This window comes from Arachis ipaensis, chromosome B1 (assembly GCF_059453495.1).
Source record: "Arachis ipaensis isolate K30076 ecotype BB chromosome B1, ASM5945349v1, whole genome shotgun sequence".
Classification (NCBI taxonomy): domain Eukaryota; kingdom Viridiplantae; phylum Streptophyta; class Magnoliopsida; order Fabales; family Fabaceae; genus Arachis; species Arachis ipaensis.
The window spans coordinates 115,860,164-115,879,278 of NC_142436.1; the positions used below are offsets into that span (position 1 = coordinate 115,860,164).

Sequence of the window (19,115 nt, forward strand, 5' to 3'; positions counted from 1 at the left end):
TTTTTTATTCTGGTAATCTTTACTTTGTTTTAATCTATATGTCCAATATAGAATGTAGATACATACCAATATATGATTGAGGCCATCATTTAAATTTTTTCTCACTTATCCCAAATTAGCCTACCTTTTACATCACCCTTGTTAGCCCCCTTGAGCCTTTTAATTCCCCCCTTGTTCTATAATCGCATTACTAGCCTTAAGCAGAAAAATAAATTAAAAATCCCAAGTTGAATCCTTGGTTAGCTTAAGATAGAGATTGTGTATCCACTAAGTGTGGGGAAACATGGGAACGTGAGTTGATAGGAAAGGATTAATTCAATAAGATAATAAGGATTTTGGGAGCATGCTCATGTAAAATCAAATTAAACCAAAACACCATGTGCATTGATATATGCTTATGTTTCAAAAAAAAAATTCTTTTTGGTTAAATAAGTAAATAAGGGGACAAAATTACCCCAATAGTAGGTTTAGTAGAGAGATCAATGCACATGGAAGTAAAAGCAAAAACAAATTTGGTACATGAGTATGTGACACAAAGTGAAAAAAATTGGGAACCCCAAGAAGTTATAAATTATATGGAATATGTATATGTTAGGTGAGACCTTAAACTAATTAAGGATTCAACTTATAGCTCACTTAGCCTTATATATATACCCCTACCTTTACCTTGGCCCCATTACAACCTTGAAAAAGACCTCATGATGTTTGTATGTACACATTGTATATTTGTTGATTGGTTAGATGAAGAACAAAGTTTTAGAAAGCATGAATAGAAAAGAATAGAGTGATTAACCCCAAACAGTGAGTGAATAGAGAGTAAACACAAATCCAGTGAGGGTTCAATAGCTCATCACCATATATCTCTGTTTAAATATTTAATTGTCTTGTAAGCTTATGAAATATTTTAACCCAACTCAATTGTGACAGTGCTTTAACATGATTTAGGTTTGGCTATACATATATAATTCCTTGAAAATATGAATCAAATTAACCACATGTAAGCTCTATATATATAGGTGGGTGATAATTAAAATTGCATGATTCATGTAGGTAGTTTGCATTTAGAATAGATTGCATTGCATGAGATTCCACCATTCTAACTTTACTCTTTCTCTTGGATTTAGTATGAGGACATGCTATTGTTTAAGTGTGGGGAGGTTGATAAACTCATATTTTATGATATAATTTGTGCTCAAATTGAGTGTTTCTATCAATTCTTCACCCACTTATTCATGTAAATTGCATGGTTTTACTTTCCCTTCCTTATTTTATGATATATGTGAAAAACATGTTTCCTATGCTTTAAAAATATTAATTTTAATTACCCTTTACTATCATTCGATGCGGTGATTTGTGTGTTAAGTATTTTCATATCTCATAGGGCAGGAATGGCTTAAAGGACAAAAAGGAAACATAAAAAAATGGAAGGAAAACACAAAAATGGAATTTTGAAGAAAAGGGCAGCGACGCGAATGCATGGACGACGCGAACACGTGCCTAGCGCGAAAATGCAGCGACGCAAACGCGTGGACAACGCGGACGCGTGCCTTGAGCAGAACGCAAATGACGCGTACGCGTGACCGACGCGTACACGTGACAAGAAAAACTACCAGATGACGCGAACGCGTGACAGACGCCACGTACAAGAATCTGCAGAAAATGCCCCCAGCGATTTCTGGACCATTTTTCGGCCCAAATCCAAGCCAGAAACACAGAATATAAGCCAGAGAATAGAGGAATCAAGGGAGACACGTAGAACAACTTAGTAATACATAATTTTTTAGGTTTTAGATGTAGTTTTTAGAGAGAGAGGTTCTCTCCTCTCTCTTAGGATTTAGGACTAGGATTTCTCTTATTTTAGGATTGCTTATACAATCACAGGTTCAATATTCCTTTAATTTATTTTCTACTTTTATTTATTTCATTACTTTAATTGTCATTTATCTTTTCATTATTGATTTACAAACTTTCCATGTTAGGATTTGAATTTATGTTTAAATGCAATTTGAGGTATTTCAGATTAATGATTGTTCTATTTATGAATGATTTCAATTCAAATTAGATTTATTTTTTCCTTTTGACCTTGGTTAAGTAATTTATAACACTTGAGTTATCAACTCAGCTGTTGATTAAAATTGGAATTCTTAGCTGGTTAATTTGCACTCCAATAACTCTAGTCTCTCCATAGGAGTTGACTAGGACCTGAGGATCAAATTAATTTGTCCACTTGACTTTCTTTTATTTAGTAAGGGTTAATTAAAAGTGGGAGCAAAATCCAATTTTCATCACACCTGATAAAGATAACTAGGATAGGACTTCAATTTCTTACACCTTGCCAAGAGTTTTATTATTTATTTAAATTAATTCCTTACAATTTATTTTCTTGCCATTTACTATTCTTGATTTTTATCTTACACATTAAAAAATCCAAAAATATACTTTTTCCATAACCAATAATAAATCATACTGCCCCGCAACTCCTTGAGAGACGACCCGAGGTTTAAATACTTCAATTATTTACTTTTATTGGGTTTTGTTACTTGTGACAACCAAACTTTTGTAAGAAAGGAATTCTTGTCGGTCTAGAAGCTATACTTACAACGCGAATTTATTTGTGAAAATTCTAGATTGCGCGAGAGTTTCGTTCTTCAGCGACCCCTAAGGCTTCCAAGAAAAAGTAGAGGATGGATCTCTAAGTGGGTGGAGTGCGACAATGCCATGGAGAACTGCAACTTCTTTGTTGTTGCCGGCTAGAACAAGGAAGACAGATCTAACTAGGTGGTTAATAATGAAGACACCATAATTTCGGAACCGAAGCAGTCCGAAGTTTCTTCTCTGCTGAGTTTGACGATAGAAGACTTGGGAAATGCGGAGGTTGTTAAAAAGTTTCCGAAGATTGGTGTAACACCCTAATTACCCTAAGCCTTACCTCACGTCGTAAAGCAAAGGTTAATCAAAGGTTACGACAGCTCTAAGCTCAGACATATAATATATAGAAATAAATAATATATTCTAGAAGCCCGATGAAGGATATAGCTCAAAAACAAGATTTGAAAAAAGCGCAAAATGTACTCAAGTAAGCCGACTAGTTATATACAGACCATACAGAAGTTTGGAAGTTAAAATAGCTTATACAAGTTTTTCTCTCAAAATAAGCCTCTAGGCAAAAGTAAAATACAAAAGATGATAGATTAAAACAAAATAATCAAAAGACATCCAAAACAGATAAGGATTTTGTGCTTGACTGCTTGCACACTCTATTGATCCGAAGGGATGCGAGCGGGATACTCTTGCCACAGACCTCACATCTCAACGTAAGGGGGATTAACCACCGTCCTTACGCCGCCGCCGCTACCTCGACAGGCGGGATTAACCACCGTCCCTGCCAGGCGCATAGCGTCTGACGAATGGATTTTTGACGGTCTAGAATTTCACTAATGAAACCTCGTTGCAAGTATAGTTTCTAAACCAACAAAGAATCTTTTCATACAAAAATTTGGCTGTCACAAGTAACAAACCCCTAAAAATAATAACCAAAGTATTCAAACCCCGGGTCGTCTCTCAACGGAATTGCAGGGAAGTGTTCTTGTTATTGGTTGTGGAAAAGTATCTTTTTGGGTTTTTGAAATAAGGAACAAGGAAATAAAATTGCAAGAAATTAAATTAATAACTAAGAAAACTCTTGGCAAGATATGAGAACTAGAAGTCCTATCCTAGTTGCCCTTATCAATTGTGATGAGAATTGTCCACTGCTCCCAGTTAGTTAACCTCTAACTATGAAGGAAAGTCAAGTGGATGAATTAATTTGATTCCTCAAGTCCTAGTCAACTTTTAAGGAAAGACTAGCTTTAGAGGGATTCAAATCAACTAGCAACTTTCAATTATCAATCAACAAAAGAGTTTGATAACTCAAGAGTCTCCAATTACTCTACCAAAGCTAAGAGGAGAAAAATCTAATTTAAAACCCTACCAAGAATTTTATCAAACACTTGGAAGGCGCAACATAAAAGCATAGAAAGGCAATAAGAGATAATAAAATCCAAACAACCAATTGCAAGCATCAATGATAACAAATAATGGAAGAAGCAACAAACATGAAATACCTCAAATTGCATTAAATAGAAAATCAAATCTAACATGAGAATTCATAAACTAAATTGGCAACATAAAGTAATCAACAAGGGAAATAGATAAACTAAAATGCTAGAACAAATAAGAGTAGAAGAGAAACTAAATTGAAATAGAGTAGAAATCTAAAATTGAAAATAGCTAAACCTAAGAATCCTAAAACCTACAGAGAAGAGAGAGCCTCTCTCTCTAAAAACTACATCTAAAACCCTAAAACTATGTGAATGAAAGTTGTCTCAATGAATGATTCCCCCACTCTGCAGCCTCTAATCTGTGTTTTCGGGCGTGGAACTGGGTCAAAAACAGCCCAGAAATCACCCCCAGTGATTTCTGATACATCCAACACGTGGCTCTATCACGCATACGCGTCGCCCACGCGTACGGGTCGCCCACGCGTACGCGTCGATGAACTTTTGCAAGGTTACACATACGCATGATCCACATGTACGCATTGCCTAACTGCATGGAAACTATGAAAATTGCATATTATTTTGAAACCCCGGATGTTAGCTTTCCAACGCAACTGGAACCACCTCATTTGGACCTCTGTAGCTCAAGTTATGGTCGATTTAGTACGAAGAGGTCAAGGTTAACAACTTAACAATTCCTTCAATTTCTTGTATTCCTTCCACTTTTGCATGCTTCCTTTCCATCTTCTAAGTCATTCCTGCCCTATAAACCCTGAAATCACTTAACACACATATCAAGGCATCGAATGGTTATAAGAGAGGATTAATAATTAGCAATTTTAAGTCCAAAGAAGCATGTTTTCAATCAAAGCACAGAATTAGGAAGGAAAATATAAAACATGCAATTTATATGCATAAGTGTGAGAATAGTGGATAAAATCCACTTAATTAAGCACAAGATAAACCCTAAAAACGGGGTTTATCAATCTCCCCACACTTAAACATTAGCATGTCATCATGCTTAGCTCAAGAGAAGCTATAAAGGAGTGAAGAGGAATGGTAAAACTTATGAAATGCAACCTATCTATATAAATGCAACTAAATGTAAAAATACTTCTACCTACTTGGTTAAATGTAAACAAATTCTCCAAGACAAACATAAATCAGATTCCACTAATTCAAATCACACAATAAGAAACAAGTAAACTTGTAAGAAGATAGCTCATGAAAGCCGGAAACACAGAATCAAGCATTGAACCCTCACTAGAAGTGTATATGCACTCTAATCACTCAAGTGTCTAAGGTTAATTCACTCTAATCTCCTCTAGTCATGCTTTCTAAAACTTTGTTCTTCATCTAACCAATCAACAAATATTTAATGTACAAATACAAACATCATGAGGACTTTTTATGGTTGTAATGGGGCTAAGGTAAGGGTGAGGATACATGTATGGCCAAGTGAGTTATACTTTGAATCTTTGACTAACCTAAATTCTCACCTAACACACACACATACTCTATATAATTCTAAAATTATGCATAGCTATCCAAAATCTCACTTTTGTATATTTCACATACTCATGCATCAATTTTTAATTCCATCACATGTGCATTGATCTTTTTATTGAACTTAGCGTTGGTGTAATTTTATCCTCTATTCATTTATTTCTTTTCTTTTCTCTTTTTTTCTTTTTTCTTTTTCTTTTTTCTTTTTTTTTATATATCAATGCATGTGGTTTTTTTTATTTCACATGAGCAAACACCTAAATTTCTAATATTTGTCAGTAAAACACAACACATTCTCATTAACCCAAGTTCCCACAATTCTCCACACTTAGTTGACACACAATCTCTATCTTAAGCTAACCAAAGATTCAAATGGGATAATTAATTGTTTTTCCGCTTAAGGCTAGTGATGTGGTAAAATATAGAACAAATGGGGATTAAAAGGCTCAAAGTGGCAAACAAAGGTAATTGAAGTGGTAGGCTATTTGGGATAAGTGAGCTAATAACAAATGATGGCCTCAATCATATGCATGCATGAATATATACTAAACAATGGACATATAGAATGGAACAAACCATAGATTGCAATCATAGAGAAGAAAACACACAAGAATAAAAATCATGGTCAAATAATGTAACCATATAATTAAGCTCAAAATCTCACAGGTTGTGTGTTCTTAGCTATAAACCATGTTCCAAATTACAATCTTCAAACAAGTTTAACAAAAAAGTTTTAATTTAAATTAGTGAAATGCTATAAAAAGGGTCTTGAAAAAGAACTTATCACTCCAACCAAGTAGTGATAGAAGAACATGCACAAAATCAAACAAACTTGCAATCAAACATGCAAATGCAACAACTAATTTAACAAGGAAAATTAAACATTGGTGTTAAAATAGGAAATAACTAACCCACGGAAGTCGGTATCGACCTCCCCACACTTAAAGATTGCACCGTTCTCGGTGCATGCTAAGATGTGCAAGGGGACGGGTGGCGACAATTGATGCTTTTCTCCAAAGATTGTGCAAATGGAATTGTCTGTCACCCCATTGAAACTTTTTCCGGTTTTCTTCCTGGTGGCCATCCTGAAAGAAGAGAAAAGGGAAGAAAAGTAACCCAGGAACAAAGATAGAAAACAAATAAAATATAGGTGGGGTAATGCCAAATAATGAGAGTCTCAAGTACATGGTAGCTACAACATGCAAGTGAGAAAACAGTGGAAGAAATTGGCATATCCATAGTGCAAAATTGCAACAAAGGAGAAGAGAGAGTGGGTCATGAAAGACAATATAAATTCATGTCAATGCAAAAGGAATACAAGTATCATAACAGATTAGCATTGACTTAAATAATATTACCCAATCAGATAAAACAAGTCATGATGTACCAGAATAATGCAAGAGATATTCAACAGTTGAGCAAGAAAATTCAACACCGAAGAAAAAGTATCAAATTTAGAAAAGAAAATAAAAATATGCACAAAATAAAAATGCAATGAGTGAAGGTATGCAAATGCAATAAGAAAAATAGAATGAAAGAGAATAAAGATGAGAAGTTAAAGAAATGAAGAAGAAGAAAGTAAGAAAGGAGGAAGAAAGGATAAGAAAGGAGAGAAGAAAGGAGAGAGGAATGAAAAACAGGACGCGATGCGCGCGCGTGCAGCACAGTAAGCGTGAAAACTGAATTAGCCATGCGACGCGTAAGCGTCGCCCACGCGTGCGCGTGGGTGACGAAAAATGCATGCTGATGCGTGAGCGTCAGTCACGCGTACGCGTGACTACTCGCACGCTTCCAGCACAGTGGCCGAACAACTTGCTGTCCAACTCGCTCTTTTACGTCGATTTTCATGCCCACGCATACGCGTCGCTGACGCTTATGTGTGGGTTGAAATTTTTACAGGAGACGCGTACGCGTATGTGTGGGGTGGTTCGTGCTCCAGGCACCCCTCCCACGTGTCTCCATCGCAACTCTCTGGTCAATTCAAAGGTGTTGTGCATTCACGCATGGCGCGTACGCGTTATAGACGCTTGCGCGTCGAATGCTCTTTTTTTATGCAGAATGCAAGTGATTATGCAGAATTTTATGAATGAACACTGATAAAAATAAAATAGAACTAATAATAAAAAGGGACGATTATACCATGGTGGGTTGTCTCCCACCTAGCACTTTTAGTTAAAGTCCTTAAGTTGGACATTTGGTGAGCTCCTTGTCATGGTGGCTTGTGCTTGAACTCATCTTGAAACTGCCACCAACGCTTGGACTTCCAATAAGCTTCAACATCTCCAAATAAATTCACCAAGCTTTGATGAAGTTCTCCACAAGCTTTGAGCTCCCAAAGTTGATCCTCTTGTATGTCCGGATCCCAAATCTTATTTCCACACCCGTCTTCAAGTTAATCATTATGATTCCATCCGGGTGGTTTAGCCTTAGAATTCTCATGTAAGCACCCAAACATCCTCCTAGACCCAATCAATTGAGAATTATACCAACCCTCACAATTAGGCCTTGAGCTACTGATGCGTGAGCATCTTTCGTATCTTTTCCTAGTGAATTTGCATCCAATTTGTTGATTTTAATAAAGAATTAATTATCTTTTACTCAATATGGATGCTACTTTGAGTCTTTTGCAATTTTGTGTATTTTAGGTAGCATTTGGCGAAATTTGATGGAGTTTCTGCAGCACAAGAATCAAACGAGATGGCAACGAGGAGCGACGCGTACGCGTGACTGACGCATACACGCGATTTGGAGCTTTCTATGGCGACGCGTGCGCGTGACTGACACGTACGCGTGATTTGAAGATTTGCACAGCGACGCGTACGCATGACATGCACCACGTGCAGAAAATGCAGAAAAACGCTGGGGGCAATTTCTAGGTTGTTTTGACCCAGTTTCCAGCCCAGAAAATACAGATTAGAAGCTGCAAAATGGACTAAACAAGTGGTCTCCACCCATCAACTGAAGACTTGTTAATTAATTCAAATTTAAATTCAAATATTAATTTTAGGAAAAGATATTATTTCAATTTTAAAAATTAGATTTTAAATTAATTAGGATTAGATATAAAAAAGGATGCCAACAAGGTGATTCCACCTGAACCCAACATTATTCCACTTTTCATTCCACTTTTGCCCAATTTACAGTTTTTTCAGAATCCTTATTTTCTCTCTCTAAACCATGAGCAACTAAATCTCCACTGTTAAGGTTAGGATCTCTGTCTATTGTATTGGTTTGATACTATTATTTTTCTATGTTAATTCATGTATTGATTTCTATTTCAAAAATTATTTTCGTTCTTTATCTTATGAATTTGGGTAGAACGGAAGTATGTCCCTTTTTCTAATTGAGTTCTTGTATAACTTGGAAAAGCTCTTTACTTGAACAACAGCTTGAAAATAATTTCTCCTAAACTTCTAATTATCTGGACTTAACGGGATACGTGACATAATCCTTTTATATTTGGGTAATTAGAGTTTCTGTGGCACATAAACTAGAATTGAACTTCATCCTCTAATTGGAATTAATTGACCAAGGAATTAGCGGTTGATGAAAGTTAGAGGAGACTAGAAAGGTCTAAGACTCTAAGGAATTAGGGTCTAGTCACATATAGTTTACCATGAATTGAATCTTGCATGATTAAAATAGTTAGGAAGAAAAGTCAATCCGAAAAATAGATATCTCTGAAGCCATAACTGTTTCTCCATACATATTTCATAACCTATTTACTGCTTGTTTTATTAAATTTCTAAATTACTGTTTAATGCTTTTGAATACCAAAACACTCTTTTCTATTTGTTTAACTAAGTAAATTACTTAACCGTTGTTACTTAATCCATCAATCCTCATGGGATCGACCCTCACTCACCTGAGGTATTACTTGGTACGACCCGGTACACTTACCGATTAGTTTGTGGGTTATAAATTCCGCACCAAATTTTTGGCGCCGTTGCCGAAAATTGATTGTGATTGACAACTATTCGTTGTTTGATTGCTTAGATTAGATAATTTTTACTTTAATTAGATTTCTTTTTAATTTTTAATTTTTTTTCCTTATTTTCGTTCAACCCCCTACCCCGTTTTTCTTTTTATTTCTTTTACTTTCGTTTCTTTTTATTTTATTTTATTTTTTTCTCTCACTTTCGTTTTGTTTATTTCATTATTTTGTTTTATTTTTTTAGTTTTATTTAATCCATTTTTTTAAATTTCTTTTTAAACCTTCTGTCGGTTTTTTTTTATTTACTTTATTTTATTTCATTTTCATTTTCTTTCTTTATATATTCATTTTTTTCTTAGTTTTAATTTTATTTCTCTTAGTTTTAATTTTATTTTAATTTTGTTTTATTAATTTCAAAAAAAATAAATAAAAATAAAAATAAAAAAACTTTAGTATTAATATTTTTTTCTTAATTTCTAAAATTAAATCTGGTGTTACCCAGTTGATTTTATTTTAATTTTTCTGTTTATTTTTTCTTTTAAATTTTCGAATTTTTTTAATTTAATTTCAGTTATTATTTTTGAAATTTTATTTATTTATTTATTTAGTATTTTTATTTTATTATTTTACACGGGTTACCTCACAGGGACTTCTCTGCACTCTGACGTAGAGAGTCCCATCTTTTCTTGTCTTCCGTTTGTGTATGCGCAGGAACAGAGACAAAGAACATCTCTTAGACTTTGATCCTGAACCTGAAAGAACTTTCAGGCGGCATTTACAACAAGCAAGACTTTACAAGACTGCAGAGTCCACTATGGATAATAATAATGTTGTTAATGCCAATGTGGCAAATCCGAATGGGGATGATCAACAAAGGAGAGTGCTTGGCTCTTATTCTGCCCCTATTGCAGATCTTTATGGAAAAAGTATTGTGGTACCTCCTATAGCCGCGAACAACTTTGAGTTGAAGCCACAATTAGTCACCCTGGTGCAACAAAATTGCCAATATCATGGACTTCCTCATGAAGATCCAAATCAATTTATATCTGATTTTTTGCAGATTTGTGATACTGTGAAGACAAATGGAGTAAACCCAGAGGTGTACAGACTCATGCTCTTCCTGTTTGCTCTAAGGGATAAAGTAAAGCTATGGCTATATTCTCAACCGAAGGAGAGTCTGAATACTTGGGAAAAGGTTGTTACTAAGTTTCTCACTAAATTTTTCCCACCAAAGAAGCTGACTAAGCTTAGGTTGGAAGTTCAGACCTTCAGACAGAAGGAGGGTGAAACTCTTTATGAAGCTTGGGAGAGATACAAGCTACTGACCAGGCAATGCCCTCCAGACATGTTCTCCAAATGGACTCAACTAGATATCTTTTATGAAGGCTTGGGTGAGATGTCCAAGATGAGCTTAGATACTTCTGCAGGCGGTTCATTGCACAAGAAGAAAACACCAGAGGAGACTATTGAGCTTATTGAATTGGTTGCAAGCAACCAATATTTATACTCATCTAACAGAAATCATGTGAACTCTGAGAACTCTCAGAAAAGAGGCGTGTTGAAAGTAGAAGTTGTGAATGCTCTTCTTGCTCAAAACAAGCTTATGTCTCAGCAAATAAATCTACTTACTCAACAGATGGGTGGCATGCAAGTCTCAGCTATCAACACCCAAAATCTACCTCAAGAGGCCTCCTATGACATGGCAGGTAATTTTGTGCAAAATAATAATTATGATTATACTCAATCCCCTTCTGAACAGATCAATTACATGGGGAGTGCTCCTAAAAATCCCAATAATGATCCCTATTCTCAAACCTACAATCAAGGGTGGAGAAATCACCCAAATTTTGGGTGGAGAAACCAACCTCAGAGACCTCAGAACTTCAACAATAATTCTCAAGGCGGCTTTCAACAGAACAATTACAATAACCGCCAATTTTAGTCTCAGCAGGGAAACTCTAAATCCCAAGAAGATGCTAATTGGGAGATGATGAAGAGTTTTGTGCAGGAAACCAGAGCATCAATCAAGAATTTGGAAATTCAGATGGGGCAAATAGCCACAAGAGTTAATGAAATTGATCAGAAGACCACTAATAGCCTTCCTGGTAACACAATTTCAAATCCAAGAGAGGAATGCAAGGCTATCACCTTGATAGATGGACAAGTGGCAAGTATGGAAGCACAAGTTAGTGAGGAGCCCATTGAAAAAGAAGCTCCAGAGGAGAAGAAGGAAGAAGTAGAGCATGTCCCTCCAAAGCGTGCAGACAACCCATTCCCAGACTCTCTTGACACTTATCCTACATTGCCAAAGGCTCCTGAGTACAAGCTTAAAATGCCATATCCTCAGAGACTTCAAAAGGAGACCAGGGACAAGCAGTTTTCAAAGTTCTTGGAAGTCTTTAGAAAGTTGCAAATCAATATTCCTTTTGCTGAGGTTTTGGAACAAATGCCTCTCTATGTCAAGTTCATGAAGGAGCTGTTGTCCAAAAAGAAGCCTTTAAAGGGAGATGAGACAGTGGTCCTGACTAAAGAATGCAGTGCCATCATTCAGAATAACTTATCAAAGAAGATGTCAGATCCAGGGAGTTTTCAAATTCCATGCACCATTGGGGGCACAACCTTTGAGAAAGCGTTATGTGACCTGGGAGCAAGTATCAATTTAATGCCCTTGTCTGTGATGAAGAAGCTACAAATTCAAGAGGCACAACCCACAAAGATAGCATTACAGATGGCAGACAAATCTATGAAGCCTGCATACGGATTAGTGGAGAATATCTTGGTCAAAGTGGGTAAGTTCTTCCTCCCAGTAGATTTTGTGATTCTTGACACAGGGGAGGATGAGAATGCCTCTATAATTCTAGGAAGACCATTCCTAGCCACTGGAAGAGCTCTGATTGATGTAGAAGTGGGTGAATTAGTGCTTAGAGTGCATAATGAGCAACTGGTCTTGCATGTCTTCAAAGATATACATTCAATAGGTGAAGAAGAGAGGTGCATGCAGACTGAGCTTATTGATCCATACCTTCAACAACCCCCTGATGACGGACAGCAGAATCTGCAGCTCCAACCTCCTTTGGTGACAAACAATAAAATTTCTCCTGACATCAAACCTAAATTTGGTGTTGGGAATGCATCATCCACCAAGGAGGAGGTTCCCAAAAAGAAAAAAATACCCAGGGGATGGAGAAATAAAAAGATCCCCACTTAAGGTTTCTCCCCAGGAATGAAGGTGGTGTTGACTAACAATCCAGTACAGACTTATACAGTAAATAGAATCCTCTCTCTAGAGCATATTGAGCTACTTTATGGAGACACAGGAAAGAAGTTCAAAGTAAGGGGTGAAGAGATGAGCCCCTATGATCCTCCTCCCTAGAGGAGCTGACCGTCAAGCTAGTGACGGTAAAGAAGCGCTTGTCGGGAGGCAACCCGATAATTTTGTATCCTTAGTTATTTTTTGTAGTAGTGATTTTCTTATTTATTTGATTTTATTGAGTTTTTACTGTTTTCCTTTGTTTTACGTGTGTTTTGATCATACAGCTATTTAGAATAGGAACTGGATATTTCCAAAAAAAAAAGAGCACACGACGCGCAAGCGTCGCTGACGCGTACGCGTCATATGCATGTGCGTGAAAAATAAAATTTGACAGAGAGTTGTGCTGGCTTGGGACTGGAAGTGTGCTAGAGGCACAAATTTGGTCACGCGTACGCGTCCCTGACGCGTGCGCGTCATCTGCATAAATGGACATCCACGCGTGCGCATGAATGACCCGCATGCGTCGTATGAAAATATTGGTTCCCAAGCCACGCGAACAGAGAGTTACGCGTGCGCCCAGCTGGCTTCACGCGAATCGCACAAAACTCAGGGCACGTGGACGCGTGCCTGACGCTTACGCGTCATTAAGAAAATCTCGCGACCCACGCGTACGCATCGCCTGCGCCGCACAACTACACTAGTTCGCCACCCAGTTTTAACTTTCTTTCTCCCTCTCCCAACCCTAATTCTCTCTTGTTCTTTTATCCTTTTCTTTTTCTTTCATCATAATATTTGTCTCTTTCTATTTTCAGTTCTTCCTTGCTTGAGGACAAGCAAACCTTTAAGTTTGGTGTTGATGCTTCACTTAAGGGTTTTCTGTTTATTCCTATAGGGAGGCAAATCATCTTCACTGAGGAGCACAACCTGAATAATAAAACGACCGCTAGGATAACTAAGGTGGTTGAATTTCTTTCATTTTTTATTACTCCCATCTTTTTCTATATTATGTTCCGGATTTCTGCTATTTTTGCTTTGTTTGTTACATGATCCTTTATTAGTTAGAATCCTAGGTCTAGTTTAGTTTTCTCTTAATTGCTTTAATTCTGAAAAGATGTCTCATGTATTACTCACTAAGCTTGAATTCAAATAAAAAATACAGAAGTGATGTATTGCATGAGAAATTGAGTTAATTTTAAGAGTAGTCTTATTTACTTAGATGTGGTGGCAATACTTTTTGTTTTCTGAATGAATGCTTGAACAGTGCATATTTTTTATAGTAAAGTTTATGAATGTTAAAAGTGTTGGCTCTTGAAAGAATGATGAAAAAAGAGAAATGTTATTGATAATCTGAAAAATCATAAAATAGATTCTTGAAGCAAGAAAAAGCAGTGAAAAACACGAAGCTTGCGAAAAAAAAACAAGCAGAAAAAGCCAATAACCCTTTAAACTAAAAGGCAAAGGGTAAAAAGGATTCAAGACTTTGAGCATTAATGGATAGGAGGGCCCAAAGGAATAAAATCCTGGCCTAAGCGGCTAAATCAAGCTGCCCTTAACCATGTGCTTGTGGCGTGAAGGTGTCATGTGAAAGCTTGAGACTGAGCGATTAAAGTCGTGGTCCAAAGTAAAACGAGTGTGCTTAAGAACTCTGGGCACCTCTAACTGGGGCTCTAGCAAAGCTGAGTCACAATCTGAAAAGGTTCACCCAGTTATGTGTCTGTGACATTTATGTATCCGGTGGTAATACTGGAAAACAAAATGCTTAGGGTCATGGCCAAGACTCATAAAGTAGCTGTGTTCAAGAATTAACATACTGAACTAGGAGAATCAATAACACTATCTAAATTCTGAGTTCCTATGGATGCCAATCATTCTGAACTTCAAAGGATAAAGTGAGATGCCAAAAATATTCAGGATTGTAGTTGTAAACCCCACTATAAGAAGAGACATGAGCTTAATCGAACTCTCATTCTCATGCAAATTCACATCCTAAGCTTATATTAGTTTTGGTTGCTTGAGAACAAGCAACAGTTCAAATTCGGTGTTGTGATGCGTGAGCATCTTTCCTATCTTTTCCTAGTGAATTTGTATCTAATTTGTTGAGTTTAATAAAGAATTAATTATCTTTTAGCCAATATGGATGCTACTTTGAGTCTTTTGAAATTTTGTTTATTTTTGGGTAGCATTTGGCGAAATTTGATGGAGTTTCTACAGCACAAGAATCAAAGGAGATGGCAGCGAAGAGTGACGCGTACGCGTGACTGACGCGTACGCGTGACTGACGCGTACGCGTGATTTGGTGCTTTCCATGGCGACGCGTGCGTGTGACTGACGCGTACGCATGATTTGAAGATTTGCGCGTGACCGACGCGTCCGCGTGACTCGCAGAAATGACCATCGACGCGTACGTGTGACTGACGCGTACGCGTGACATGCACCACGTGCAAAAAATGCAGAAAAATACTGGGGGCGATTTCTGGGCTATTTTGACCCAATTTCCAGCCCAGAAAATACATATTAGAAGCTGCAGAATGGACTAAACAAGTGGTCCCCACCCATCAACTGAAGACTTGTTAATTAATTCAAATTTAAATTCAAATATTAATTTTAGGAAAAGATATTATTTCAATTTTAAAAATTAGATTTTAAATTAATTAGGATTAGATATAAAAAGGAATGCCAACAGGGTGATTCCACCTGAACCCAACATAATTCCACTTTTCATTCCACTTCAGCCCAATTTACAGTTTTTTCAAAATCCTTATTTTCTCTCTCTGAACCATGAGCAACTAAACCTCCACTGTCAAGGTTAGGAGCTCTGTCTATTGTATGGATTGATACTATTGTTTTTCTATTTTAATTCATGTATTGATTTCTATTTCAAGAATTGTTTTCGTTCTTTATCTTATAAATTTGGGTGGAACAGAAGTATGACCCTTTTTATAATTGAGTTCTTCTATAACTTGGAAAAGCTCTTTACTTGAACAACAGCTTGAAAATAATTTCTCCTAAACTTCTAATTATCTGGACTTAATGGGATACGTGACATATAATCCTTTTATATTTGGGTAATTAGAGTTTCTGTGGCACATAAACTAGAATTAAACTTCATCCTCTAATTGGAATTAATTGACCAAGGAATTGGCGGTTGATGAAAGTTAGAGCAGACTAGAAAGGTCTAAGGAATTATGGTCTAGTCACATATAGTTTGCCATGAATTGATCTTGCATGATTAAAATAGTTAGGAAGAAAAGTCAATCCGAAAAATAGATATCTCTGAAGCCTTAACTGTTTCTCCATACATATTTCATAACCTGTTTACTGCTTGCTTTATTAAATTTCTAAATTACTGTTTAATGCTTTTGAATACCAAAACACTCTTTAATATTTGTCTAACTAAGTAAATCACTTAACCGTTGTTGCTTAATCCATCAATCCTCGTGGGATCGACCCTCACTCACCTGAGGTATTACTTGGTACGACCCGGTGCACTTGCCAGTTAGTTTGTGAGTTATATATTCCGCACCAGCTTCCAACCATAACGAACCTAGGATGGTGTTGCCAACAGCTAACCATCTCCCTTTTACTCTTAAAACCGCAAATAGCTCTAAGTTGTCCATCCGTTTCAAGCAGACCATATTCAAGTGGGAAGCTAGAGTTTAAGGATAAGAATTTTACCCACTTTAATGTTGTGTTAGATGGTAATGGCTTGGGGGGAGGTATCTCCAGTGGCGACCTTGCCAATGTATGCTTCACTCTCTTGGGCTCCTCTTTGATGATCTCCACCTCTTGACAAGCTTCTGCAACATTAACCTCTTCCTCTAGTTCAATGGGAGAAGGTTCAATTGTAGGTAAAATCTCATTAATTAGTGAACCCATCTCATGATCAACCTCCTCAAAGTCTTCAACCATGATATGCCTTGGAGGTTTTACACACTCCTCAACATCAAATTCAAACGTCTTGGAAGGAGGCTCTATGACTTGAGTTTCCCATGGAGGTTCCGCATCTACTAAGTCCTCAACCACTTCCTCTTCTTCGATAATTTCGGTTTTCTCCACTTGCTTTAGTACAAAATCTAACTCCTCCTTGATAACTTCCACTTCTTGACAACTTTCTTTGATTCCCCCTAATTATTCAACTACTCCTTCATCTTTAAGGGTCTCTCCTACCTCCACTTTTTGGGCCTCCTCTTGCTTCTCTTGAAGTATGTATGCGTGAACCCGATCTATTACGTCCCTAAGACGATCACTTCTCTCTTGTTCCATGTCAATAGCGTAATTGGGATCATATTGCTCTTGGATTGATGGATATGAGTGAAAAGTAGGTGCACCTGAGCTTGAGGGTTGAGTACTGGGGGTAAAGGATGGATCCACACGGGATATAAGAGCTTGGAGAGTAGAGGTGAGACCTGTGAGAGTAGAGGTAAGTGTGGTTTGGAGCTCCTGTTGCCCTTGGCGAATAGCACTAAAGGTATCATCTTTGGGAGCTTGGGGTGGATAGGATGGTTCATCTGTTGGGAGAAAAGGCTCATAATACGGAGGTGGTTCTTCTTGATAAGGGCATGGAAATGATGTATATTGAGATGGTGGTTCTGGGTATGGTTCATATGGTTCGAATGGTGGTTGGTGTGGTGGATAAGGGTTAGGATCACATGGAGGTGAATGGTGGAAAGGGGCTTGTGAGTATGGTAGTTCAAAGCTATGTTGAGGAGGGGGTTCATATGCATATGGTGGGGCTTGTTGGTAACTACAAGAGGTCCACCATATCTATTGTCTTCGTACGCACCTCGGAATGGCTCTTGCTCATAGTAAATTGGTGGAGGTAGATTGTCACGAAAAGGTCCACCATAACCATTGTCTTAGGATGCATTGTAGAATGGTTGTTGCTCATGGCACATTGGAGGAGGTTGTTGCCGAAACGGTTGATCAAATCCTTGTGGCTCCCCCTATCTTTGATTGTCCCAACCTTGATGCATGTTCTCATTATAGCTTCTATTCCCTACAACATAATTTGAACCAAACTCATAGCCAAAGGGGTGAGAATTCATAGTAGCAAATAAAAACGAAAACTAATAAGAATTAATGAAAATAAACTCCTAAAACTAGAAACACTAACAAAGAAACGAAAAAAGCAAAATTATTCACGATAACCAATAATAAGGCACACATTTGCAATTCCCCGGCAACGGCGCCATTTTGAAGAACGGATTTTTGACGGTCTAGAATTTCACAAATGAAACCTCGTTGCAAGTATAGTTTCTAAACCAACAAAGAATCATTTCATACAAAAATTTGGTTGTCACAAGTAACAAATCCCTAAAAATATGGGGGATAAGCTTCATCGTCGAGAGGGAAACAGCCCGGATCACCAGCTAAGGCCCCTAAATGACCGCTCAGTGATAAAGGAGGTAGGGGTGCAGAGACAGCCAGGAGGTTTGCCTAGAAGCAGCCACCCTTGAAAGAGTGCGTAATAGCTCACTGATCGAGCGCTCTTGCGCCGAAGATGAACGACTCGATTCTGTTTTACGGAGTTACACAACTATCTATTGTGAAAAACTCATTTCTTATTTGTAAATGCTCAATACCCAAGTAGGCTTTCTTAAATTGATAGTGCTTTCTGGGTCATCTCAGACCTTGATATTTTTGCCCCCCTCAAACCGAAGTATTCAAACCTCGGGTCATCTCTCAACGGAATTGCAGGAAAGTGTTCTTGTTATTGGTTGTGAAAAAATATCTTTTTGAGTTTTTGAAATAAGGAACAAGGAAATAAAATGGCAAGAAATTAAATTAATAACTAAGAAAACTCTTGGCAAGATATGAGAACTAGAAGTCCTATCCTAGTTGCCCTTATCAATTGTGATGAGAATTGTCCATTGCTCCCACTTAGTTAACCTCTAACTATGAAGGAAAGTCAAGTGGATGAATTAATTTGATTCCTCAAGTCCTAGTCAACTCCTAAGGAAAGAATAGCTTTAGAGGGATTCAAATCAATTAGCAACTTTCAATTATTAATCAACAAAAGAGTTTGATAACTCAAGAGTCTCTAATTACTCTACCAAAGCCAAGAGGAGAAAATCTAATTTAAAATCCTACCAAATATTTTATCAAACACTTGGAAAGCACAACATAAAAGCATAGAAAAGCAATAAGAGAAAATAAAATCCAAACAACCAATTGCAAGCATCAATGATAACAAATAATGGAAGAAGCAATAAACATGAAATACCTCAAATTGCATTAAATAGAAAATCAAATCTAACATGAGAATTCATAAACTAAATTGGCAACATAAAGTAATCAACAAGGGAAATAGATAAACTAAAATTCTAGAACAAATAAGAGTAGAAGAGAAACTAAATTGAAATAGAGTAGAAATCTAAAATTGAAA

At 37.0% G+C, this 19,115-nt stretch overlaps 1 protein-coding gene across 1 annotated transcript; it reads left to right on the plus strand.

The window, feature by feature from the left end:
* Positions 1-10,291: 10,291 nt before the first annotated feature.
* LOC148578034 (uncharacterized) lies at positions 10,292-11,419 on the plus strand. The gene has a single exon (XM_088502939.1). It carries the CDS (start codon positions 10,292-10,294, stop codon positions 11,417-11,419), a length of 1,128 nt encoding a protein of 375 aa, XP_088359065.1.
* Positions 11,420-19,115: the final 7,696 nt, after the last annotated feature.

Excerpts from the sequence above, each read along its gene's own strand:
- LOC148578034 (XM_088502939.1), top strand. The coding sequence starts at position 10,292 with ATGGATAATAATAATGTTGTTAATGCCAATGTGGCAAATCCGAATGGG.